Raw genomic sequence first — 25,971 nt, 5'->3', positions numbered from 1 at the left:
GTTTTTTTTTTTTTTTTTTTTTTGTGGTGCTGGGGATTGAACCCAGGGCCTTCTACACGTGAGGCAAGCACTCTACCAACTGAGCTATATCTCCAGCCTGATTTAAATTGTTTTTTAAAGCTCTTTTTTTTTTTAATATTTATTTTTTAGTTGTAGTTGGACACAATACCTTTATTTTTATGTGGTGCTGAGGATCGAACCCAGGGCCTCACACGTGCTAGGTGAGCACTCTATCGCTGAGCCACAGCCCCAGCCCTTAAAGCTCCTTTTTACTGGTTTTTTCAAGCATGCTAGGCAAGTTCTCAACCACTGAGCTACAAATTCAGCCCCCTTCTTTCATTTAGAGACTTAAGCCTTTCCCCTTCCCATGCTTCTCTAGTTTTACAGTCACCCTTAATCAAGGGTCATGTTTGTTGAAGTTCCTCAAGCCTTAAACTGAACAGCTAATCCTAGGTCTGACTCTCAGTGATATAGAGCTGAATTAGAAAAATATCATAACAGGGTTCCTGTAGAGACTTCCATAGTAAGCAAGAGTTCTCTGGGTTACGTTAATACTTTCACTTGGTCCAGTTGACATTAATCTGTGGTGCAGTGTGAAGACTGCTGCTTTCTGGGGCATGAAGGTAGGCTGTTGGAATGGACTCCTGTCTTACTTAACTCTGATTCTGTGTTTCTTCTCCTTTTCCTACAACTAGCTTCTGAGAACCAGAACGGGAATGGACTAAGCACCCCACCAGGTTCTGGTGGTGGCCCACACCCCCCTCACACTCCCTCCCACCCACCTAGCACCAGAATCACTCGAAGCCAGCCCAGCCACACACCAGCTGGCCCTCCTGGCCCCTCCAGCAATCCCATAAGTAACGGCAAAGAAACACGCAGGAGCAGCAAGAGATAGCAAGACATTCTTTCTTTTCTCCTGCCATCAGCATAACCCAGGTGTCTGCTAGAGAACAAGACAGGCTAATAGGTTTCTGGCTTTGGGGTTGGGGGCTGAAGTAGCAGCCCTAGCCACTAAACCTCCCTGGAGGGGTGGTGAGCTGCGTGGCTTTATTCACCCAAAATTCATAATCCCTCTTGTCCAGCTGAGCTGCCTGTCCCCTGTGATCCAGGACCCTCTACCTGCCCTCTTTCCTCTTTAGAAACTATAGTTACATAGTTTGTTTCCTGTGTAATGTGGGGATCTAATTGAAATCCTCCTTCCTAATAAATGTTTCCACTCTTTATTGGACTTCTTTGCTTTTGGGGGGAGAAGGAAAAAGACAGCAGTCAGCTAACCTAGGAGGTGGAGGGGAGATAAGTTATAGGCAAGGAGGCCTAGGCAAAGCAAGCCTGCCCCTTTAAGGTAGTGTCCCTCCCCTGCCCCGTTCCTGCAGGTGACCCTTGCCCGCCTGCCTCCCAGAATAAGGCTGGGTCCCCTTCCTTTGGGCGTCTTTCCTGTCTCCTGCTGCCAGGTAATGTTAACCTCAACCCTCTGGACAAATCTCCCTAATCAGACTTTACTCCTCCATCTTAAATCAGGTCAGACATCAAAGGGGAGCCCACTACTTGTTTCCTTTTCCCAGCTGAGCTTCCCCTTCTTCCGTCGTCATTCCCAGAGTGTTGGCTCTTAGGATTCCTGGGGTGAGGAGTTGCTGAGAACAGTTTCTTCCCCACACATGCATTTGGGGTGGCCACTTATCTGTCCTTTCCCCTCCTCCCCAACTTAGGGACACCTGGGTCAAGTCTTCCCAGGGAACATGGGGATGGAGGTTGGAGACAGGAGAAGCTCAGTACCAGATGTAAGGTGGGTGGGATAGGAGTATATACAGGAAAAGGTTCAAGTGCTATTAACTGGGTTAGGGGTAGAGTGAATTAATTTAAGAGGAGAAAAAAACAGCACAAGTTCCTAACCATGTGGCTGTCTCAGGGCATAAAGTGGCTTGTCCCAACTGGGGGCCCAGCAGACTGATCTTTGACCCCCACCCCAGATAAGAGTGAATCATTAACTCCTATGTGAACCTTCCTACACTGGCCCCGCCCCAAAGCAGGTGGGCTAGGAGGGGGAGCCTATCCATCACGGCCCTCTATATGACGTGGACTCCATTGCATCTTGGCACCTGGAGGCTGAGCCCAGGACTCCATTGCACCCGGGCACCTGGAGTTTCCCCCTCTCTGGCTTGGGAACTTCTTAATGTCCACAGCAAGGCCTGCAGGGAACTGAGGTGAAAGTTTTCACATTGCCAGTAAGGGTGAGGCCCTGGGAATTTAGGGGGCATAGAGAGGTAGAACAAGATTAGGGGTGGGTTATGGGAGACCAGAGAAGAATGCAGGTGTGGAGAGAGGGCTGGATCAGGAAGGTGCTCTAGAAACTGGCAAACAGGAGACTGTTCCAGGAGACTATTGGAAGGGTAGGAGAAGGCCTGAGTGGGGGCTGCTGCTAGATTCAAGTGGGGGACAAGTGGAAGTACTGATGGTCCTCCCCTAGCATGGAACCTGAGAGCAGAGAAGCAGCCTTGATCCCTTCCTTCTTGTTCTTTTAGGGCACAGTCCTAAGGATGTTCCAGGTGGAATAGAAGCCAGAATCAGAGCCTCTAATTCCTTTCAATGATGGGGGCCCCAGTGTGTTATCTGCTGGCTGGCCTATGTATAGGGTTGATCTTAGGCTGGGTAGGGGGTTCAGTCCCCAACCTGGGCCCTGCTGAGCAGGAGCAGAATCACTACCTGGCCCAGCTGTTTGGCCTGTACGGAGAGAATGGGACGCTGACAGCAGGGGGCCTGGCCCGGCTTCTTCATAGCCTGGGGCTGGGCCGAGTTCAGGGGCTCCGCCTGGGACATCATGGGCTTCCAACTGGTCGGGTTGCACTCCCAGCTGAAGACAATTTCACACACAGGTACTAACCCCTCTCTCCACCCCAAAATGCTACATCTCTCAGTGCTTAGATCAATCTCCAGTTGCCTAGTGCTGGCTCCTTTGAATGGATCCCTGGAATTACAAATTATTTGGAACCCAACTCCTTAGTATTCTCATTGCCTTCTTGCCTCCTCCAAATCCCTATGCCCTCAAATTCCTTATTCTTAGACCCACTACTCAATGTCTTCAGATTTATTTTGCTCCCAATTTATAGCATTTCTGGCTTTTCCCCTCCCTTGCAGCTCTCATTCTTGAGCCTCCCTATAAAGTGAGAGCGCCCAGATTTCCTCAGGACTGATATGTCTTGGGTTTCTGAGTCCCAGGAACTCCAGCTGGCCTTCCCTTCCCCTAAGGACCCTGAGAGACTCTCAAGGCAGAGGGTCTGACTTGCTGTCCCATCCATTCCAGGCCACAGGACCCTGAGCTGAGTGTGGATGTCTGGGCAGAGATGCCACTGGGTCCCTCAGGGTGGAGTGACCTAGAAGAGTCCAAAGCCCCCCACCTACCCCGTGGGCCAGCCCCCTCAGGCCTGGGCCTCTTTCACAGTCTTCTACTACTGGATCATTCATTGGCTGATCATCTGAATGAGGATGTGAGTTTGATGGTTTCTAGAGATGGGGAAGGAACCACAGGATTAGGTAGCCTGAAATGTTTAGGGTCAGTAATTTAATGGTTACTTAAAAAAAAAAAAAAAATCTCTGGAGGCTTGGAGTACAGCACAGTGGTAGAACCCTTGCCTAATGCACCCAAGACCCTGGGTTCAATCCCCAACAATGCAAAAAGAAAAAAGAGACAGAAAGAGAGAAAATCCTAATGTGGTAATGTGGTTTTAGGATATGTTATCCAGTAGTAGAAGTTATTCTCTCTGTGCTCAGACAGGTGAGCACACATCCAGAACTCTAAGACCCAGTTTAGGGGCCACATTTGGCAAAGTAGAGAATCTAGAGAAGCAGCTCAGTGCAGGATCTGGGTATGGTTATCTAGAGAGGAGTCTTGCAGGGAGTGGATGGCTGTCTCTATCTAGAGAGACAAAAAACTTACTCCACTGTCCCATATACCCCAAAGGGCAGATGACCTTGACACAGGCCCAGCAAGAGCCCCATTACAGGAAACATTCAAGCCCAGGCTGAATGAACATGTGAACATGTGACAGGGTCTTTGAGAGGGAAGTTAGATGGCATTTCAGATTTTTTGGTACTGGGGACCTAACTCAGTGGTGAAGAGACATACCACTTCGCTATGTCCCTAGTCCCTTTTTATTTTGATAGGATCTCACTAAGTTGCTGAGGTAAGGTTGGTCAAGACAAACTTGATTCTCCTGACTAAGCCTCCCAAGTAGCTGGGATTATAGCCATGTGCCACAAACACCTACTTTCACATTTCAGATTCTTTTCCCTTCTAGGATTCTGGCACGGAGGGCTCTAGTTGTCCAATCAGGTCCATCACCAAACCAATGAATTACCAGAGCTTGCCGGACATGGTGGCACACACCCCTAATCTCAGCAACTCAGGAGGCTAAGTCAGGAGGATTGCAAATTCAAGTCCAGCCTCAGCAGCTTAGTAAGGCCCTAAGCAACATAGTGAGACCCTGTCTCAAAACAAAAAATTAAGCCAGGCACAGAGGTGCACACCTGTAATCCCACTATCTCGACGAGAGGCTGAAGCAGGAGGATCACGAGTTCAAAATCAGCCTCAGCAACATAGCGAAATCCTATCTATAAATAAAATATAAAAAGGGCTGGAGATGTGGCTCAGTGGTTGAGTACCCCTGGGTTAAATCTCCAGTACCTAAATAAATAAATAAATAAATAATGAAAAGGCTTGGGAATGTGGCTCAGCTGTTAAGTGCCCCTAGGTTCAATTCCTGGTACCACAAAAAAAAAAAAAAAAAAAAAAAAGAATAATCAGGGGCTTGGGGAAGAGAGAGGATGGCAGTATTCACTAGCACCTATTTTGTATCAAATTGAATATTTGCACTGGATTGAATATTCACTAGTAATTAACAAATATTGATTATAAGTACCCTTGTCCTCAGTCCCTGGTGTACCTGCCAATCTGAGCAAAGGGGACCCTAGAAGAGACCCAGTAGTTCATGCAATGGAAGGACAGATGTAAAGATATGAGTCAGTTACGAGTGTCTCCCTAAGGTATGACCCTCTCCTCAACTGCCCAGTGTCTGAATGGCTCCCAGCTGCTGGTCAATTTTGGACTGAGCCCTGCTGCCCCTCTGACCCCCCATCAGTTTGCTCTGCTGTGCCCAGCCCTGCTTTATCAGATCGACAGCCGTGTGTGCATCCAAGTCCCAGCCCCAGCACCTCCAGGGAATCTACTTTCTGGTCAGTGGGTGAGAGTGGGGTGGGGTACCCAGAGCCCTAGTAGGGAGTAGACCCCATGCAAAGGAAGGGGATTTGCTGGGGCCCCACATTGCCTGTGGGTCCAGCCCTGGCCTAACTTCAGCCCCTAATTCTCCCCAGCCCTGCTTCATAGTGCCCTGGCAGTCCTGTTGCTCAGCCTCCCTGCTCCCCTCTCCCTGCTGCTGCTACGGCTCCTGGGACCTCGTCTATTGCAGCCCCTGCTGGGCTTCCTGGGGGCCCTGGCCGTGGGCACTCTTTGTGGGGATGCACTGCTACACCTGCTGCCACATGTACGTGAAGCCCCTTCCTTATATCCCTGACCAATGACAGCCAGCCTTCATTCTTGGCCATAGGACATCCCCTCCCCCTTCTGTCAGTTTCCACGTCCCACTCCCCCACATCTGGCTTCAGCCCACAGCTTCCTTCCAGAAGGGAGGGAGATGCTATTTGATATAGGTGCTTCCAGGTCTGCCCTGACCTCCTCTCTCTCAGGCAAAAGGAGGGCAACACACAGGATCTAGCGGACAACCAGAGGAGGACCTGGGTCCAGGGATATCGGTGCTTGGAGGCCTCTTCCTGCTCTTCACACTGGAGAACACACTGGGGCTTTTGCAGAACAGATGTCTCCGGCCAGTGAGTGACACCCTTTTCTCTTCCTCCTGCCAAGATGAGAGTCCTAGCCAGGAACTGGCCAAACAAGCCAGGAGGTGAGGGGCAGCATGTGCCTCTGGATCTTGGATATTTGCCTAACTGTGCAGGACCTGTCTGCCAAGAATGGGTAGGGGTTTCCTAGCACAGACCCAGGACTTCTGGCCAAATGGCCTCCTCTCCTAAGTTCAAGTCAACAAGAAACAGAGGGAGGTGCCAATTTGGGAAGAGAATAGAGGCCAAAGAACACCCCCAGGTGCCAGAAGTGGAACCAGGTGTTACTTTTCCCACCTGGTGGCCTGGCTTCCCCTTATCCCCCAGTTCTGCTGCCTCCTCCACCAGGAGGGATACAATCCTATTTCAGAGATGCTGCAGGCGAAAAAGGGACCTCGAAACACCAAACTTGGACCCCGAGGATGGCAGTGGGATGGCCCTTCGGCCCCTACAGGCAGCTCCAGGTGACTAGAAGAGAAAATGAGGAGTAGGCTCCATCAGGCAGTCTCACTTGCAGCTACCAACACTTGTCCTTCTTCCTGCAGAGACAGGGGCTCAGGGCCAGAGGGAGCAGAACAGCCAGTCCTCACCAGCACCAGCCCTTCCTGGGCACCAAAGCCACAGTCACAGGCACCAGGGTGGCAGCAGTGCCAACATCACATGGATGGTCCTTCTAGGAGACGGTCTACACAACCTCACTGATGGGCTGGCCATAGGTGACAGAAGAGGGAATGGTGTGGGGGAGGCTAGTCCTAGGGTAGTTCAGGGTTTGTAGTTATCAGCTGTGGCCAGAAGATGGCTACCGGGGAAGGTGGGGGGAGATGAGAGAATGACAGACACACACAGGCACCGACCCCCAAGGAGACTTCTGGGCCGACTTCCAATCCTGCTAACCCCAGGTGCTGCCTTCTCCGATGGTTTCTCCAGTGGCCTCAGCACTACCCTAGCAGTCTTCTGCCATGAGCTGCCCCATGAACTGGGTAGGAATGGCCCAGGAGGGTGGGGTGGGCTCTCAAGAGGAGTAGCCTCCAAGGGGTAGAACTTGAAGGCTGGTAGGCAACACAGATTGAGGGGCAGCGCTGGCTTATTCCCTCCTTTTCTATCCTCTCTCCCCAACAGGTGACTTTGCAATGCTGCTCCAGGCAGGGCTGTCCTTTCGGAGGCTGCTGCTGCTGAGTCTTGTGTCTGGAGCCCTGGGTCTTGGGGGTGCAGCACTTGGGGTGGGGCTCAGCTTGGGCCCTATCCCCCTCACTCCCTGGGTGTTTGGGATCACTGCTGGGGTCTTCCTCTATGTGGCCCTTGTGGACATGGTGAGAGGTGTGGGGAACAGCAGAGAAATCAAGGGAAGTGGGGAGATGGGTGTGGAGGAAAGGGAAGTATCAGTCCCTCTGACTTCTACCACCAGATCCTGGAGGGTGTTGCTCCACAGGTCTGCCAGAATCTGAGACACAAGGGATAGAAAGTGTTCTGGCAGGGACTAGACACCCTTCCTCTTGAGTTAAGAGGTCAGAGACAAGGTCAGAATCATGACATTCTTCTTTTCTTTCAGCTGCCAGCCCTGCTTCGTCCTCCAGAGCCCCTGCCTACTCTCCATGTGCTACTGCAGGGGCTGGGGCTGCTGCTGGGGGGCAGCCTCATGCTTACCATAGCCCTGTTGGAGGAGCAGCTCTTGCCCCTGGTCCCTGATGGCTGATGGGGGCCAGGGGCAAGGGGTCCAGGTTGCCCTTCCTTCCCCCCAACCACAGGAATGGAGGCGGGACACAGGGCCAGTAGGAGCAATAGGATTTTAATAAACAGAACCCATCCCAAAGCCATGACTACGACAGTTGTACTTGCACCAAAACAGCATAGAAAAACCAGGGTGTGGTGGGAGGGCTCAAAGCAGGTTGGGGGAGGACATGAGTAGGGCCTGGGGGGTGCAGGGTGTATCAATCTTCAGGGAGAGCATTGTGCTTTAGCCCAGGGAAGAGGGGGAGGGGTGGGGCAAAATGCACCGAGGTCCCCACTTTTTCCTGCTGCCCTCAGCACCCTGGGGATGCAGGCATTTGGGCAGATCTGCCCTTTATTGCTGCCCATCAGCATTAAACACCCCCGACCCCAACACTAGCACCACAGGTGGATCCGGGGCAGGGAGAAGGGCAGGAATGGGAAAATTGCTTAGAGAAAGATTCAACTAGAATCCAGTGAATTGTGCTCAGTTCTCTTTACTTCCTACAACCGAGTACATGGGTCACAGGGTGGAAGGTGCAACAGGACATGGAACATGCCCTTCTGTGCCCCCCAACACACACCTGCACACAGGATGGTGGTGTCTGCAGCATCACAGGTCATGCAGGGCATGGGAAAGGGGAAGTTCACACACACATAGATGCCCACAGTGGGTACCAGACAGAGAACACCCCTGAATATACACAGCTGTACATGGGGAACCCCCAGGTTCCCACCCCAACCCTCTCCCCTGTCTTGCCGTCCCCCAGGCAGGGGAACTGTATTGCTTTGAGAGAGCCACCCTGGGGGCTGCTCTGCCAGGCACCCTCCCCTCCCACCCACCCCCATTTTGGCACATCTGCAAGACACACGGCAGCGAGAGTAGGCACCCTCCCTCCCAAGCTTCTGTGGCTCGGAATTGGAGAAGGGGATAGGAGACTTCATCCTCCATCTTTCCCCTAGCCCTTCCCAAACCCCTGCCAAACCCACTCCAGCCAGGACCCACCCCCACCCCCAAACACACACATACAAAGCTGAGCTATCCAGGAATACAAGCAGAACAAGGAGATTGTCCGGGATGGGAGTGGAGGTGGTAGGGAAAGACTGGAAGCAGAGCCCCACCCTGGTGTGGGGTAAGACTGGCACAACAGCTACTTTAGTGCAATTGGAGGGGGTGCCCAGAGTGAGGATGGAGACGGGAGGGAAGGCTCTCCCCGCATTCCCTGGGGCAGTCAGACTTCTGGACTCCCCAGGAAAAGGGCCTAGCAGGAGTAAGCGAGGGCCGAGGGCAGATCCTCTCGTCACCCGCCACCCTCTGCCCTCCCAAAAGCAGTGACAGTGTCCCCCTCACACCTATGTGGGCAACAGCAGCCTCAGAGTCAGTACCTTCAAGTAATTCAAAGAGCAGACCCTCCCCACCCCAGCTCCCTCCCATCTCTGGGATTTGGTCGCTTCTCTAGGGGTTGGGTCAGGAGGAGGGAGTCCTCAAGTCAGACCCTTCCCTCTCTACCTCCCTCTTCCCAGACCACTGGGCTTGGTCCTCAAAGATTCCTTACCTCCGCCCTTGTCCAACCTGGGTCAAGGCTGCGGAAGGCTGGAGCCACCACAATTAGAGGGGAAGGGGCTGCTTTGCTCCTTATCCCTCCTCTTAAAAGGTAGGGTTCAAACTTGGCGGGATGGGGGCCCATACTGGCTTGCCCCAGGAGTAGGGTTTCTGGGCTAGGGTCTGTAAGGCTATTTTCCTTTGCGGTGGGAAGGGGAGGCAAGGGATGAACACTGGGTGTGGGGAGAGGGTGAGAAATGGCTGAGAGGGAAGGAGGAAGGGGCCACCCCACTGGAGCATAGTCACTGGAGTCATTTCAACAAAGAAACACTCATGTGCATAAGATACAGAGTGTGCCTACTCCCAGCCCCGCCAGCCTGTCCCACCCCGCCTCTCAGGACCCCTTCTAAGACCGCGGAGAAGGTTTGGGGGTACAGTTGTAGAACCGTTCACTCTGGCCCCACCCATCCTACCACCAGCCTCTTCTCCCCTTCTAGGTCCAGGGAGTAAGAAGGTGCTCAGGTGGGCAGACAGCGGTGGAAACAGTATTGAGTTTTCCTTTGGTTACATATTGAAGGCAAAGGTGAGCTGGACTTACAGTCAAAACGGATAGGGGTGAGAAAGGAAGAGGGGCCATGGCTGGGGTTGGAGAGGGAGGAAGACCCTCCTCAGCCCCTCCACCCCAAGGAACACACGTCTACGTGGGGGTGGCAGTCCCTCAGTCTCATCTCTCCCACCCCCACAGCACCAAACAAAAGGAGAAGCCCCCTCCCCCCAGGGCTGCTCCCCACCCCAACCTGGGCTGTACATTCAGTGGTTCTCAGCAGTCCTATGGCTCAGGGGGCCACGGGTGGGGGAGGTGGCCCATCAGTCTCAGTTGGACAGTGGCAGTGACCCAGGTCTGTTGGTCCTTCCAGGGACCTACAGTTTGTGCCATGTGTTTTTCTGAAGGATAGAACACAACCCTACCAAAGCCACCGCCCAATCAGAAACATCTCCCCAAAATCAGAAACTAAAAGCTGGCTCTTTTCACATCGCCCTCTGATTCACACATCTGTCTCCTGTGTAGCCCTCGCTCCATCTCCTTTGCTGGGACCTGGGGCTGCTCCCAGGGTCCTCACTTAAAATAGGCCTTTTCACAAAAGTGCTTATTACTTGAAGCAAGTGCTTTAGAGCTGTGGTGGGGAGAGGGGGAGGGGAGAAGGGAGGGTAAAGAGAAGGAGATACTTCCTCCCCCACCCTACCCCCTTTAGATTGGGGGGCATTCTGCCTATTTTACTTCTCCACACCCGTTTAAGTCAAAAAAATCTTAACATTAAAATAAATATGCAGTGGCCATGAGAATGGTCAAAATGCTTCAAAAAACACTAGGGACTAGGGAACTCGGGCTGGGGTGCAGGATTTCCTTTGGCATAAGGAGAGGAGGCTGCTTGCCCTCCAGGCCTCCTCACAGCCACATGAGGAGGGACAGAGGACTTCCTGCCACCCCCCCCCAGCACTGCTGACAGTGTGCCAAGGGGCAGCAGGGAACACACAGCCACCAGAAATCTCATCTAGCAAAACAAAACAATGGGGCTCCTGACAAATACTCAGATTCTTCCTGTCATCGCCAAGCATTGATAAAGGAGAACACGACTGATACCCCAAGTCTTCCCCACAGGACCCATCTCCCTGCTCCCTGTGCCCCCCACCACCTAATTCCCAGCACCAAAATGAGAGGGAGGGGGTGGAATGGGAAGATTTTAGGAGAGAGAATTGAAGTTAGGGGGCAAGCTTTGCAGAACCAGCAGGGTTGGGGTGGGGGCAGCAGCCCTTAAGAGAGGTCACATTGATTGTCGTATAGGGGAGGACAGGGTATGAAGGGAGGTGGGCAAGAGGGGCATCACAAGGCCCTTTGGCTTTGAAAACAAAAATAAAAACTAAAAGCTGCACAATCCTTCTCACCAATAATGGTCATTTGGAAGCCTTGAAATGGTTTAGGATCTGAGGGTTGGGGGAAGCAAGACACAAAGAGACAGGGGAATAATAGGGATCATGAATAAAATTAAGGACTTGGACAAACACCCCAGGCTTCAGGGAACCAGCATGAGGTAAGGTTAAGGGTATCTGTGGGGAGAGAGGGATCCCTGGGACAGGCCCTCTCCCCTTAGCCCACCCTTGGCAAAGGTGGCAAGACATTCAGGGGACACAACTGAAAAATGGGTAAGATTGTGAATAAAGCAAGCTTGAGTGGGGAAGGTGGATGAGGGATTCCCTAGGGGAGACCCTGTACTGTGTAAACGAAGCCTGTCCAGTTCTCGAGGGACAATACTGATGCCAGCCAAACTGGGCAAGGATGCACTGTGTGAGTGGGTAGTGGGGCAGGACCTCTATTCAAGTTCTGTGTCTTGGCCCCTGGCTGAGGTATTGAGTGTGAGGAAGGGAACACTGGGCTACAGGAGTGGGTCCAACTATGCAGAGGCTTACCTAGCAGAAGGATGGACAGGGCATCTGAAGGGACCAGGGCCAGATTCAATGCTACATTTAGAGAGAAAACTGCCCCCTCCTCACTCCAGCCCAGTTTGGCTTCTGGGGTGCACCTTCTAGGAGTCTTATAAGTTCAGCCCCCAGCTCAATTCCATCTCTCCCCCTGCTGGGAAGGCAGGAGACCAAGCCTCAGTATCTACCTGTCATTCTCTCCTCCTCACAGGAGGGAGGCCTGCTTCTCCAACTCATGGCCACAGTCCCTAGTCTGCCCTGCCCCTCCCACCATCTTTGGCTTCAGATCAGGAGTGACCGGGGTAGTGATTACTCTCAGACGTGACAGGAGATGGAGGCAGACAGGGGGCATAAAGGAACTCTGGGATTGCGGGCACAGGAGGAAGAACACAGTCCCTCCCTCCACACACATGCAAGCACATGCCTGAAACACGGAGGACATACTAGAGTTGTGGTTTTGAAATGGGCAGGAAATAAATTTGTTTCTTCCCCTAAAAGATAAAATGCTTACTTAAAAATTCATGACAAGCCTCAAAGTTCAAGGAGAGAAGGGCCAGGGAAGGAATGGCCACAGGCTCCGCTCTCCCAGAAGAAGTGAAAAGAAAGAAGCAAGGTTAAAGTGCGTGGTTAGGGGGCCAGGCCAGAAATGGGAGGAGAGGAGGGGGGCAGGCTGTGGGGGCAGAACCAGCCCTTGATTTGCATATGAGGAGCCAGGGGAAGAGTGCAGGATTGGGGCCCAGGTACAGTAGTTGCTGCTTCAAGTGTTTTGCATTTGAACTTTAGGGGTGGTAGGGTTCAGAGTAGGGGAAAAGCTCCAGGCCCCAGTGCTAAATACCCTCCCCCCTCATCCTCTAGCTGCCCCTGAAGGGGGAGGGAGACACCCCCAGAGTGCTCACACAGTACCAGAAATTAAGGCTTCTCACTGCTGCAGGGATGGAGGGGCCGGCCGAGCAGGGAGGCAGTGATGGGTATGAAAGAAGAGGAAGGGTCTGCCTGGCAGTAGTGGCAGGTGGAAGGTGAACACAGAAAGAAGAGTCAGAGGGAAGAGTGGGAAGCTGGCAGCAGAAAGGGAGAACTGAGAGATGGAGTGAAAGAGGGGGAGCCAGGCATTTAGCAATCATTTTGGGACACTTGGCAGAAGGGATTGCCCTGGGGGTACCAAGGGTCCGGGGTGCTCCCTGTCAGTCCCAGACCCCTGCCAGGCCAGGATGGTGTGGCAAAGGGGTGAGCAGGTGCTCCCCAGTGCTTCCTTTCCCTCTGCCCCACCACCCAGTCGTGTTCTCCTTTAAAGTGCCCTAAATGTTTAGACTTTTTCTAAATAAATAGAATAAGATAAGCCACCGGCAGGGGAAGGTACACTGGAGGAGCTACTCAGAGTAGCAGCCATCTAACCCAATTGCGCCGTGCCGCTCCTGGCTGTAGGGACAGGAGGCCCCGTGGGGCAGGGCACCGCAGCCACCCACCGTCTTGGCGGCTGCGATGCCGCAGTTCTTGAGCAGGCTGAAGCTGAAAGGACTAACGGCGTCCTTGGGTGGGAAAGGCTTCATGGTGGAAAGGATCAAGGCCAGGCAGTCTGCCACATCTTTGTTGGGGGCACAGGCCAGTGCTGGGGTGTGACCTGCAGGGCCAAGAGGGAGAACTGAAGCACAGGATTCTGTATCCCTGGATCTCCATCTACCCGCCCCTGGACCCTGAGTTCTCATCTGTGGAATGGAGCCAAGGCAGGCAAGCACCTAGAATGGTCAGCAATCAAGGGAGGTGAGGGCCATGGAGGCTGACAGGCAGATTCTGAGTATGGGGTAAATGGTAGAGCATGGGGTCAGAAGCCCAGGGTATGTGGGAGATCTTTCCAACTGCTGGCTCCACCTGGTTCCATCAGACTCCACTCTTGAGACTCAGAGTACTGGTGTTGGGTCCCTGCTCTCAAGAGTTCCCTTGGGAAGAAAATCTCATTTATAGCAAAGTTAAGAAGTCACCTCCTGAAGAATGTCCCTGATCTCAAACCCAGGAAAGGCAGGGGACTCCAAACCCCACCCACCTTCTTCATCCACAGCCAGCACTGTGGCCCCACGACTCAGCAGGGCCTGCACCACAGAAGCTAGACCGTTCCGGGCAGCAATGTGGAGTGGCCTTGGAATAAAGGAAAGAAAAAGGAAGCACATGAAATCCGCAGGAGTCCGAGCTGCCCTGCCAGTTGCAGGCGGGCAACATGGACACCATAGAAATATTGGGAGCTCCCTATAACCTGGGGCTTCCATCTTCACCCATCTGCCTCCCCCAGCCAGGCACTTACATCTGCAGCGCACTGTTGGTAGCATTGATAAGGCCAAGGTCTTGGGTTTCTGCCAGGATCATGAGGGCACATTTCTCATGCCCCTGAGGGAAAGGAACAGAGAGTGGAGACTTGTGAGGTAGAAGCATGACAGGCAATAGGGTAAAAGGTGGAGAGGGTGGCAGGCAGACAAGCAGCTGTCAAGTCATATAGGTTGGACAATCCTGACTTCTACTGTAGACCTCTCTGCAATCAAGACCTGCCCCTCCTTGCCCAGCATGGTCGTGCATGTCTGTAATCCCAGAGATTCGGGAGGCTGAGACAGGAGGATCAAAAGTTCAAGGCTCAGCAACTTAGTGACATCCTATCTTTTCTTTTTTTTTTTTTTTAATATTTTTTATAGTAGATGGACACAATACCTTTATTTTATTTTTATGTGGTGCTGAGGATCGAACCCAGTGCCTCACACATGCTAGGCAAGCATTCTACTAGCTGAGCTACAGTCCCAGCCCAGTGACATCCTATCTTAAAATAAAAATTAAAAAGGGTTGGGGATGTAGCTCAGTGGTAAAGCATCCCTGAGTTCAATTCCCAGTACCAAAAAAACCCCCCAAAAAACAAAAAAGACCTGTCCCCTGCATCAAGCTCTGATCCTTATGCAACCCCAGACCCAACTCTAGGCAATACCTTGCTACAAGCCAGGTGGAGGGCAGTGTTCTTGTTCTCATCTAAGACAGTCAGGTCTGCCTTCCCACGATATAGCAGAAATTCTACAACAGAAATGGGACAGAGGGACTGATGCCTCCCTCCAGGGCACCCATCACCCCAACTTTCCACCCTCCTAGCTACATATACTTTGCTTCCCACCCACAGTGGGTGAGACATCCAAAGGCATACTCCTGCATTCTGAACCCAGTCCAAATCAGTCCTCACGGGCAGGGCTGCCCCATCCTACAAACACCCCCAGGAGTGCCTCTCTTCCATAGCTGGCCCCTACACACCCACAGCAGCGGTCTGCCCGTTCTCAGCCGCCGTCATGAGCGCAGTGCGGCCAGTGTGGTCAGTGGCGTTCACCTCGGCTTGATGCTGTAGCAGCATCCGGAGACCAGAGACATTGTCCGCGAAGGCAGCGGCGTGAAGGGGGGTCCTGGGGGGCCAGGGTAGAATGAAATAAGGAAGGCTTTTCTGCCTGGGTAGAACACGGAAGCCAGATGCAGCTCAGGCTTCTCCCCAAGCCTTCCATCACTCACCGTCCTTTGGCGTCTCGGCTGTTCACAATCTTGGCACCCAGAGCTCCCAGCAGCATCTCTGTGGTGCTGTCCTGGTTATTAATTCTGGGGGAGAGGGAGGAGGAATCATCAGGAAGGACAAGTCCAATGAACTTCCTGCCCTAAGCCCAGGTCAGAGCACCCTGAGAGAAGACTGACACAGAGGAAGGGACTTACACTGCACAGTGCAAAGGAGTGAAGGGGTTTCCCTCTAGGTATGAGAACGGGCTGTGTTCAAGTAACAACTCCAGACAATCTTCATGTCCTGGGTAGGAATAGGAAAGTGTGGTAATGGGGAGAAATGGCAAGGTCTCTCCACTTGTCTTGTCCTCTCTGTTTCTGACCCACTAATCCAGGTCCCCTCCCACAAACCACCTTTCTTCTTTATATCCAACATACACTCCTATACCTGCCAAAGGCCCCACCCATACCAGTGTAGGAGGCCCAGTGCATGGGCGAGTATCCGCTGTAATCCACCCCAGCATCTAAGGGGTCTGTGGAAAGGGCAGCCTGTAGCAGGGTACGCAGTACTGCAGTGTGGCCACAGGCTGAGGCCAGGTGAATGGGCGTGCGTCCCTTAAAGTCTCGGCACAGCACAAATGCATCATGGTCCAGCAGGGCGGCCAGGCAGTCCTCACAGCCAGTCACTGCCTACGGGGAACATGGGTGAGAATTAGTGCAAGGAACCACTCCCTTTCTACTGCTCAGTCAATGGGGGCTGGCCCAGGAATAAGAACCACTTCCAGGGCTCTGCTGTTTCTACAACAAGGATTCTAAATTTAGGGATCAACCTATCCCTTCCTGACTCTCTGCCAACAGGCAAAATGGTCAAAATTAATCCTGAAGCTCTGGAATGAAAGACCAAATGGAGAGTAAGGAGAATGAGGGATTAAAGAATCTTGTGGGAAAACCAGGCACGCCTGTAGTCCCAGCTACTTGGGAAGCTAAGGCAAGGCTCACTTGAGCCCAGAAGTTTGAGGGAGGCCTAGACAACAGAGGGAGACACCATTTCAAGAAAAAAGAATCTTGGGGAAGAGGAGGCAGTTTTAGAACAAGTGATTGTGGAGAAGATCTGAGTGATGGCATCACTACCCAATGGGACAAGGCCAGCAATGGGCATGTCTGGGTAGTGAGCATGTGACTGCATGTGATGACAAGGCAAGGTCACCAGGTAAATCAACTGGGGATGTCAGGTACTCATCCCCGAGCAAACCTAGCAGGCCCAGTGATATCCCAGGCACAAAATACTGGCCTGCCTCCTAGACTGTCTTGCAGCAATTCCTATTTTCCCTGCATTGAGGCCTGTTTTTAATAAGCTCACTCACCCCACGGTGTAGGGCTGTGCGGCCCCGGAGGTCAGCAGCATCAGCTGTGGATCCTTTCTCTAGCAGCAGATGTACACAGTCCACGTGGCCATTCATGATAGCCAGCATTAGTGGGGTTCTACAGAGGGAACAGGAGAAAGGGTGAGGGTCCAGCAAGGATGGGAAAACCTGCACCCTTCCCTTGCCCACACTCACTGTCCATAGGCATCCATGACATCTGTGATGTCAGCACGTTCCCCACTGTCGATCAGCAAGTGCAGGGAATCAGTGTGGCCAGAGGCAGCTAAGAGAAAAGGCAGCCTGTGTCAGGACAGCATCAGGAAAGAGGGAGGCTAGGTTAGCCTAATGGACTCAAGGGTTGAGGTTATGGGAAAGCCTGTAACAGGGAGAAATTTCCAGTGTAGGAAGCTACCAATCAGGATTTTTAAGTTTTCATCTTCCTTGCCCTATCCCACTGTCAGTCCTACCTAACTCTGTTCAGGAGGGATTTGGCATGGCAAGGGGAGAGAAGCAGCCCAAAGTTGGTACTAACCAGCAGCGTGTAGGGGCGTCCACTTGCGCTTGCGCTCCTTGATGAGGGCAGAGGCGCCATGGGCTGTAAGCACCTCCACACACTCAGTAGAGCCTCGCTCAGTAGCCAGGAAGAGCGCGGTCCGGCCCTTGTGGTCCCTTACATCCAGATTCACCAGCGTCTCAGCGAGTGTCTTCAGGGCTTCACAGTGACCGTTGTAGGCCTAGAGTGGCGCATAGTAACCAATGGATATAGCTGTTGGGGCCCCTGGGACAGAGGCTCCAGGCATTAGTCCTCCACAAGCTCCTTGGGCCCCTCAGGTATCTTCGCTGCACTGTGCCCATCCTCGGCTTGCCAAATCCCCACAAGAAGGCAGAAGCAAGGATGGAGTCACAAGTGCTAGGACCCTTGTTTGAGCCTGGGGGCAGGAAAGGACAAGGAAGACAAGAGGAAAAGACATGGGACTCACAGCTAAGTGCAAAGGGCTGACTGGAATGGTGCTCTCCACATCCTCCAGGCAGTTAAAGGACATTTCTAAGAGCTGGAATGGACAGGAAAGCAGGTGCTGAGATTCTGGAACTCCCAAGATATTGCCACCTGCCCACACTCATAGGGGTGACCTGTAGACCACATCTGATTCAACCGCCCCTTGGTTTCAGAACCACAAACCCAAAGACAGACTGTGTGCCCTGGTCTCCACACATACCAGTTCGAGGTTCTGTCTGTTGCCATAGGCGGCTGCATAGTGCACAGCTGTGTAGCCCTGCCTGTCCCGCAGGGAGGGGTCTGCACCATTATCCAGTAAGAACTCCAGACAGCTGTAGAGCCAGGAGTAGATTGTGAGGCAGGGTCAGACCTAGCCTGGGGCACAGTTCTGGTGGGGGCAGAGGAGAGGGGCAAGGGAGACGCATAGGACACCCTCTGCTCTACATGAGCTCTCTAATCCTGTTCAATCTTCAACCTCAGCTCCATAACCACTTTCTTAACAAAGTCAGCCCCAGGACACTGACTTCAATGCCCTCCTTCATCTTCTGGACAGTCTACTGGAGAACCTCGGCACACTATTCAGCTACTAGCCTTCTGCTGGCCAACAGGCTTGCCTTGCCTCCAGGCTTGTTAGCCCCCCACCCCTTTTTTTGGTACTGGGTGATTAAACTCAGTGTCACTCGACCACTGAGGCACATTCCCCAGCCCTGTTTTGTACTTTATTTAGAAACAGGGTCACACTGAGTTGCTTAGTGCCTCACTTTTGGTGAGGCTGGCTTTGAACTCTTTTTTTTTTTAAAGACAGAGAGAGAGGGAGAGAGAGAGAATTTTTAATATTTTATTTTTTTAGTTATTGGCAGACACATCTTTGTATGTGGTGCATGCCAGGCGAGCGCGCTACCGCTTCAGCCACATCCCCAGCCCTGGCTTTGAACTCTCGATCCTCCTGTCTCCGTCTCCTAGGATACTGGGATAACAGGCATTCGCCACCTCACCCGGTTTGTTAAAACACTTTGTAAGAAGGCCTGCTCCTCCTAGCCTATCTGAAGAAATCCAAAGCAACCAAACTCAGCTTCTCTCCTCTGTAAAGCCTTCCCAACCTCCCTATTACTTGCCTCCTCCTCTGAATTCCCTTGGCACCCTTCTTATACCTTACTTGCAAGAGTAATAATAAGCTATTTAGCACAATGTGTCAAGTACTATGCTAAGCATGTGTGTTTAAATCTCATAATGATCCTCAAAGTTAGATACTATTTTTATCACTACTATGATTAAGGAAACTGAGGCACGGTGAAGTTAAGAAATTTGTCAAAGTTCACTATGAGATAAGCCTCCTAGATTTTAGCGCTCCCCCCACTTTTTTGGTACTAGGAATTGAACTCGGGGCACTCAACACTAAGCCACATCCCTAGTCCTATTTTGTATTTATTTAGAGACATCCTGAGCCACTGGGATTACAGGTATATACCACTATACCTGGCAAATAATTTTTTTGTTTGTTTAGTATTTTTTTAGCTGTAGATGGACACAATACCTTTATTTTATTTATTTGCTTTTATATGGTGCTAAGTATGGAACCCAGTGCCTCATACATGCTAGGCAAGTGCTCTATCACTGAGCTACAACCCCAGCCCCAGTAATTCATCTTTGATCCTTATACCAACTAGAGGTGTAGCTCTGTGACAGAATGCTTGCCTAGCATGAGCAGGGCCCTGGGTTTGATCCCAACACTGCCCCCCCCCCCAAAAAAAAATCATCACTTATCCTTAGTACCCAGTAACCTAGTAAGTAAATATTCAATTAAGGCTTGTTAAATAAGCAAATGACTTTGTGTATTTAGCTTTCCCATTCTTCTCAAGAAGTCCTTCCATTCCTTGAGAAGAGTTACCTCTCATATATTTGTGTGTGTGTGTGTGTGGATGTGTATGTCTCCCAAGGGTTGAACTCAGGGGCACTCAACCACATTCCCAGCCCTGTTTTGTATTTTATTTAGAGACAGGGTCTCACTGAGTTGCTTAGTGCCTTGTTTTTGCTGAGTCTGGCTTTGAACTTGCAATCCTCCTGTCTCAGCCTCCTGAGCCGCTGGGATTATAAGCAATGTGCCACCTCTCATATTTTGACTTCACCTAAACCCAGAGTGCTCCACACATGCTGCTGACTGACCAATGGGATAACAGGGGCTGCAGCAGCATGTTGGTAGAGATGCAGAGTGAGGGGGAGAATAACGGGGCAGGGCTGGCACTAAGTACATCCCAGGGTCTCTGTTACTCACAAGAAGGCCTCCTTCCTGCGGGACTCCTTCAGTGGCTCGTCCTCTTCAGCATCATGGCTGGAAGCAGTGTGGGGTTCCGCTCTAGGGAAAACAGAGTAAGAAGCTGGGGGTGGCACAGGGAGGTACATGGGATTGGAAAGGGCCAAACTAGGAGCCTCACCTCCGGTAAGTGTCAGAGGCAGCAGCATAGTGGAGGGGAGAGCAGCCTTTACAATCAGCCTCGTTGACGCCTGCCCCAGCAGTCACCAGTGTCACTGCACATTGGTAGCTACCATTGGCGGCTGCATAGTGCAGTGGGGTCCTGGAGAAAGGATGAAGGAATGAGGGAGGGATCCAAATGCAACCAGATGTGCAGCCAAAAGTTACTTTGCATTTACAACACCATCCCACAGTCCCCCCACAACCCTCACATCACTCTCAGATACTCCCTGCATCTGTATGATGTATATTAGCTTACCTTCCAAATTTATCTCTCCTCCTCAGGTCAGCTCCACTGCTCAACAACAAATTAAGACATTCAACATTCCTAAAAGGAAGACAACAGAAAAAAAGATCTGCAACAGGCCCAGGGAGGGGCTCAGAAGGGGGAAGTGATCAGCTTTTGCTGTAGAAACTGCCCTCACTGTGAGAGGGGAATAGAGCTGGGAAGCAGTGGGAGGCCCAGACCCTTGCTCACTCTCTTCTGAAGGCTGGGAAAGAAACAGAACGCACCCTCCAGAAGCAGCAGCATGAAGACAGGTGCGGCCAAGGTTGTCAGGTGTATTGATGTCAAACCCAGCTGAAAGCACATGCTCGTTGCTGAGTGAAGACACAATGCTATACAGCTGACCTGGAGGAGCAGAACAGCCACACACTGAATCAAAGAACACGGAACAGAGGAGAGGCCTCTTCTTCTCCAGCAGCCTGCCCAGTCCCAACCTGTCTGCACATACCTGAAGAAAGAAGCTTCCGGCAACAGTCAGAGAATCCAAAAAGAACAGCTAAGTGCAGGGGGAACATGTCGTGGATGCCGCGCCTAGGAAGAAATTGAGGGACTCAGTCCCTGGGTCAAGGTGGTGGTACCAGTTACAGACCTCTTTTCTTATTTTCCACAGTACTAGGGATTGAACATCAGCCTTGCACATGCTACACTCTGCCACTGAACTCCATCCCCAGCCCTTTTTATTTTCTCGACACGTGGTCTGTCTAACTTGCTCAGGCTGGCCTGTACTGTGTGATCCTGTTTCAGCCTTCTGACTATCTAGAATTACAAGCACATGCCACCATATCCAGTTTACAAATCTTTTTTGTGGCCTACCACCACCATGATCCTAGGAATCAGGGTAGGAGGTTCCCCAGGTTTCCCTCTGGCAAGCATCTGTGTGCCTCCATATCTGATGTGAGCAGTATGTTTAGATTTAAAGTGGCCCAAAGGTGGGGTCAGGGTCCTGACTCACCGGGCAGTATCCGCGCCATTGGTCATGAGGGTGCTAATGAGCAGCTCGTGTCCATAGCGAGCAGCCACATGCAGTGGCGTGTTCCCAAATTTGTCAGCACAATCAATCTCACTACCTGAAATGGGGATACACACATACAAACTCAGGCAGACTTCAGTCTTAAGACCACTCTTACCAGTACCATAGAAGTGCTTATTATTTGTTGGTCCAGGCTAATGTTCTACATGTTGTTTTGTTGTCAGTCTTAGGAGACTAGGCAGGAATAAATTTCAAGTGCCTATCCTAACTGGAAGATGGAATAGGAGGAAAAAAGAAGGTAGGGGGGTTTCTAGAGATGAGTTCCTTAGAAAAGGAAAAGAAAGCACAAAGTCTGGGTCCATACCATTTTGAATAAGGATCTGGGATCTCGTGAAACGGCCATGGATGGCAGCCATATGCAGAGGACTTTTCCCTTCTTTGCTCTGTGGAAACATAGCAAGTTTTTTGTTGTTGTTGTTGTTGTTTTTTCAATGCAAAGCACAGAGTATGTCCTGTTTACCCTTCCAAAGGATTCTTCTCTAAGAATGGAGAGGTCATATGGCATTTCCTCAGTCCACATTCTCTTGAGTGGGCTGTTCACCCCAAAAGGCAAGTGGTCAAGTCCCCAGAAGAGCAATCCAAATATGGTCAGGACCCCCGAGAACCAGCTTCCTCTCCCCACTGGTCTAAGCCTCATCCCTTTAAGCACCTGGTAGTTGACATCTGCCCCATTGTTGACCAACAGCTCCAAGCAGAGAGCGCCATTAGTGGAAACTGCAGCCACATGCAGTGGTGTGAAGCCCTTGTCATTCGGCTGGTTGACATTGGCTCCTGCATTCACCAGCTCAATAGCCACAGCATCCTGGCCCAGGTAGCAGGCAATGTGCAAAGCTGTGTTTCCAAAAGCGTTGGGCTCATCGATCTGGATTTCCAGAAGTGAGGGTAAGACATGTATCCATTTAAACAAAGTAGAGTGGCACATATAGCCTAGAGTTCCAGAGATCCAACTGCCTCAGTAACCTCAAGTTTCTGACCCAGAAGAATGAAGGCACAATTACATAATTTTATTCAGACCCTCTCACTACTCCTCCCAACCTCCTAAAACCACGTGAACTATCCCAACATCTTCCTATCTTCAGAACAGACTCTGACTTTCAACTCCCTGCCCTTAGTTCCCAGCCCCAGAACTCAGCACCCTGACCTCAGCCCCCATCCGGAGCAGGTACTTCACCACTTCAATCTGGCCACTGGCTGCAGCTGTGTGGAGCAGCCCATAGCCCTTGCGGTCCTTACAGCCGAGGTCTGCTCCACGTGCCACCAGCAGCTTCAGGACCTCCAAATGCCCTAGGAAGAGAGGATATTCTCAAGGAAGTGGAGGGCAGATCCTCAGCTTCCCTTTCCAGACTATAAGCCCCATATTCTTTCCCTAAGAATTCTAAAGGTCAAATTCCTGCTTTTCCTATGTATTCTCTCTCACCCAGAAAAGCTGCCCAGTGCAGAGGCTGCCGTTCCTTTTTGTCACAGACATTCAGGCTGGCTCCCTTGTTGAGGAGCAGGTTCACCGTCTGTATCAGGATATAAAAGACACAGAGCCAAGTTTATGCCCACAACCTACCTAAGGGCAAAAGTCTCTCATCTCAAGAATAGGTGGGGATAGCCTAGAACAATCTAGAGGACTAGAGGGAACAATGGGAGCAGGAAGTAAGAAGGAGACATCACATAGGGTTAGAAGTTTGAGGGAAACTCAACTTTGAATTTTAGGGAATCTCTTCAGGTATTCTGGTGGTTACCAAATTCTTACAAGTCTTTGAAAATGTGTCAAAACATGTTTTCTCTAACCAGAAAAAGTCATACATAAAAGTATTTTCCATGCAACTTTAGATGGTTTAACAACCTCCAGAAGTCCAAGTCAAGAGTTTCAATTTAGGGAATTCGGGTGTTGTGGCGCATGCCTATAATCCCAGTGACTCGGGACACTGAGTCAGGAAGATTGCGAGTTCAAAGCCAACCTCAGCAATGGTGAGGAACTAAACAACTCAGTGAGACCTTGTCTCTAAATAAAATACAAAATTGGGCTGGGGATATGGCTCAGTGGTTGAGTACCTCTGAGTTCAATCCCCAGTACCAAAAAAACAGTTTCAATCTAGGGCTGGGGATATAGCTCAGTTGATAGAGTATTTGCCTTGCATGCACAAAGCCCTTGGTTCAATCCCCAGAATCACCAAAAAAAAAAGTTTCAATCTAGGAGCCGAGTGTGTAGCTCAGTGGTAGAGCACTTGCCAAGCATACGTGAGGCCCTGGGTTTAACCCTCAAAACAAAGACAAAAAAAAAAAGGATTTCAATCTAGTACAACCTTTCAGTTGGCAGATTGAGCCCAAGTGTTTATATAACTATCTGGGCTGCTTCTCTCCCAGGCCTAATGGCCCAGAAGCAGGGAGAGGTAAGTAGGAAGGGAAGCCTGGGCATGGAGTAGTCCTAGTTCTCACCTCAAGATGCCCACTATGCACTGCATGGTGCAGAGCACTGCGCCCACTCCTGTCAGCCACATTGAGACTGCTCAACAGGGGTGCCAGAGCCTCAGCACACTTGGTGGCACGGTTGGCAGCAGCCACATGCAATGGTGTCTGCCACAGCTTGTCCCGGGCATTCACATCTGCTGAATGTGCCAGCAGTAGCCCCAGCACCTTCTGTGAAGGGGCAGGGTGTAAGAGACAAGATAGAAGGGAAACAGGAGATAAAACAAGAGTAAGCAAAAGGAGGACTAGGTCAGCATGGCATATATGTCCCATATCCCCAACACAGTCCCTTCTCATTTTCCCAACATTCCTAGCCTCTCTACACCTACTTCCCATCTCCTGGATCTCCTTAGAGATTAAAAATTGTCCTTACCTTCCTGAGGAAAACAGGGACACCTTCCTCTTCATCAAGTCTCTCCAGCTAAGTCCCTGAAAACCTTCATTCACACATACACCCACCCCACACAAAAACACACATGTAGCTCCACATCCAAATCCCCTCACTACTCCAGGAAAAATAAATGCTCCTTTTACATCAATGGCCCAAACACACTCCTTAGCCTTATCATAGGCACCAAAATAATTTCCACACCTCAGTAAGCAAACAAATACTAGTTTCTCTCCAAAATCCACACTAAAATGTCCCTCCTAATCACTACCCACTTCATTCCCATTGACTTTAGCCTCTCCCCATGGTGGCTGGAGGCAAGGAAGTGATGGAGAATTCAAGTGGAGATCTCCTTTTCCCTGTCTTCAGTATTGATGGCACTATGGTACAGGACCCACTGATAAAGTATGTTTAGCAGCTCTGCAGGCAACTTTCATGCTGCTTGAGGGGCAACAGAGCACTATCCCCATCCCCCACCACAAGGAAAGAAATCTCGTGCCTAGAAGGGGATCAGACTCAAGGTGGCCCCCCAGGGAGAGATGAGTCATTCAGGCCTGGCAGCAGGGCCCCCACAGTCTGCCAGCCCAGTGTTAAGCTCTTTCTGACGTCACATCAGCTGGCAGCACTCAGCCCCCCTTACAGCCAGTTCTAGGGGTAGAAGGGAGGAGCCAAGTTCTGGTCTCCTCCCTACCTGGGGTAGAAAAGCATGTAGGGCAAAAGAACTGAGGCTCTTGACCCTTAAGCTCCACCTTTAGTCCACTCCTTCTTTTTGGAAGGGTAAAATAAAGTGGGAAGCTCATACCTCATTTCGGGAGGCAGCAGCACGATGAAGAGGGGTCAGCCACAGTGTGTCCTTAGCATTGACATTAGCACCTATAGGGATACAGTTTCCCATTTTGATAGGAGGTAAGGAGGAAGGAAACCAGGGATCTGGCTAGTGAATCTGGATGGAACTGGACCCTCATCTGGACCAAGCACCAGAGATCAATCCTTGAATATGAAAAAAGACTCCTCCCCTCTACTCCCCTCCCTAGATGCCACACCTTCCAGCTCCACACTTTCACCTGACATCAGTAGCAACTGGAGGATGGGGACATCGCCTACGTAGGCAGCAGCATGCAATGGGGTTCGCCTCTCTTGGTCCTGGAAAAGCAGAAAAAGAGGAGCCGCTGTGGCGAGGAACTATCGAGGCCTCAGTTCGAGTCTCAGAGATTTAGGCCCTTCCCCACAGTCTCTTCCCAAAGGTTCTGCTGCGTCCTATATCGCAGTACTGACTCAAAGGCATGAACCTTAGGAGGGTGGAGTCAGGGCCACGGGCCCGAGAAACCTTCTCCTTTTTCCAGGAGGGGTGGGGGCGCTGCAGACCCCGATGGTTCGGAAGAGAACACCGTTTCAGGCATCCCCATCCCTGCTGATCAATGCTCCAATCTTGACCTGTTCTCTAACCCCAAATGCAGAGCAGGATCCCAGGGTAGGAACTGCTGTAGCCTCATCAGAGCAGAGAAGATACGGAGCCGCCCCACTGGGGAGGGGTCCAGAACACCGAAGGCCGGATTCCGGGATTGCCATCCTCCCTGCTCCCAACTCACCAGCACATTGATGTTCTCCTTCTGCGAGAGGAGGGAACGCACTTCCTCCACATCTCGGCTAAAGATGGCCTGGACCAGGGGCGGCTGCAGGGAGAACCGGCATTCAGGCAGCGGGCCGGAGCCGGAACGGAACTGGGGGGGTGGGGGAGCACCCATGTTGGAGGGGGGCGTCGCTGGAGGGGCTCTGCTCTGGGGGTCCTGGCTGCAGCGGATTTCCCGCGGTGCCTCCGCAGGTCGCCAGGCCCCCAAGGACACCAGCTCGGTTGAGGGGAGCG

The 25,971-nt window shown here is 51.5% G+C and overlaps 3 protein-coding genes across 13 annotated transcripts in view; 2 read left to right on the top strand and 1 right to left on the bottom strand.

The window, feature by feature from the left end:
- Nabp2 (nucleic acid binding protein 2) overlaps positions 1-1,221 on the top strand; it is an 8,770-nt gene extending 7,549 nt beyond the window's left edge. For all 5 annotated transcript variants that reach the window (XM_048807439.1, XM_048807446.1, XM_015483224.2 and 2 more), the window contains one exon: positions 696-1,221. In XM_048807439.1, coding sequence (XP_048663396.1) covers positions 696-895 — 200 coding nt within the window. In that variant the 3' untranslated portion in view covers positions 896-1,221. The remainder of the gene's footprint in view (positions 1-695) is intronic.
- A 112-nt stretch (positions 1,222-1,333) lies between these two features.
- On the top strand, positions 1,334-7,696 carry Slc39a5 (solute carrier family 39 member 5). 7 transcript variants are annotated; one of them, XM_015483217.2, is made up of 12 exons: positions 1,334-1,451; positions 2,028-2,201; positions 2,520-2,870; positions 3,299-3,482; positions 5,064-5,226; positions 5,365-5,534; positions 5,737-5,877; positions 6,257-6,350; positions 6,432-6,602; positions 6,786-6,866; positions 7,006-7,196; positions 7,436-7,696. In XM_015483217.2, exons 3-12 carry the CDS (start codon positions 2,584-2,586, stop codon positions 7,577-7,579), a joined length of 1,626 nt encoding a protein of 541 aa, XP_015338703.1. In that variant the 5' UTR covers positions 1,334-1,451; positions 2,028-2,201; positions 2,520-2,583; the 3' UTR covers positions 7,580-7,696. The 7 variants fall into 7 exon arrangements, with proteins under 7 accessions (XP_015338703.1, XP_015338707.1, XP_015338705.1 ...); XM_015483219.2 differs by having other exon boundaries at positions 1,373-1,451; positions 2,103-2,201; XM_015483218.2 differs by having other exon boundaries at positions 1,373-1,451; positions 2,025-2,201.
- Positions 7,657-25,965, bottom strand: Ankrd52 (ankyrin repeat domain 52). Its single transcript, XM_015483216.2, has 27 exons — positions 25,697-25,965; positions 25,172-25,250; positions 24,910-24,980; positions 23,690-23,890; positions 22,680-22,767; positions 22,404-22,546; positions 21,912-22,124; positions 21,567-21,645; positions 21,185-21,299; positions 20,681-20,763; positions 20,460-20,577; positions 20,206-20,274; positions 19,909-20,049; positions 19,749-19,829; positions 17,697-17,808; positions 17,460-17,531; positions 17,012-17,213; positions 16,675-16,762; positions 16,480-16,597; positions 15,586-15,805; positions 15,332-15,419; positions 15,137-15,220; positions 14,888-15,033; positions 14,574-14,656; positions 13,908-13,990; positions 13,653-13,744; positions 7,657-13,232 (listed from the first exon to the last, which is right to left on the bottom strand). Exons 1-27 carry the CDS (start codon positions 25,850-25,852, stop codon positions 12,982-12,984), a joined length of 3,276 nt encoding a protein of 1,091 aa, XP_015338702.1. The 5' UTR covers positions 25,853-25,965; the 3' UTR covers positions 7,657-12,981.
- Positions 25,966-25,971: the final 6 nt, after the last annotated feature.

Source organism: Marmota marmota, unplaced genomic scaffold (assembly GCF_001458135.2).
Source record: "Marmota marmota marmota unplaced genomic scaffold, marMar, whole genome shotgun sequence".
NCBI lineage: Eukaryota > Metazoa > Chordata > Mammalia > Rodentia > Sciuridae > Marmota > Marmota marmota.
This window is presented reverse-complemented; position numbering and strand designations above follow the sequence as displayed.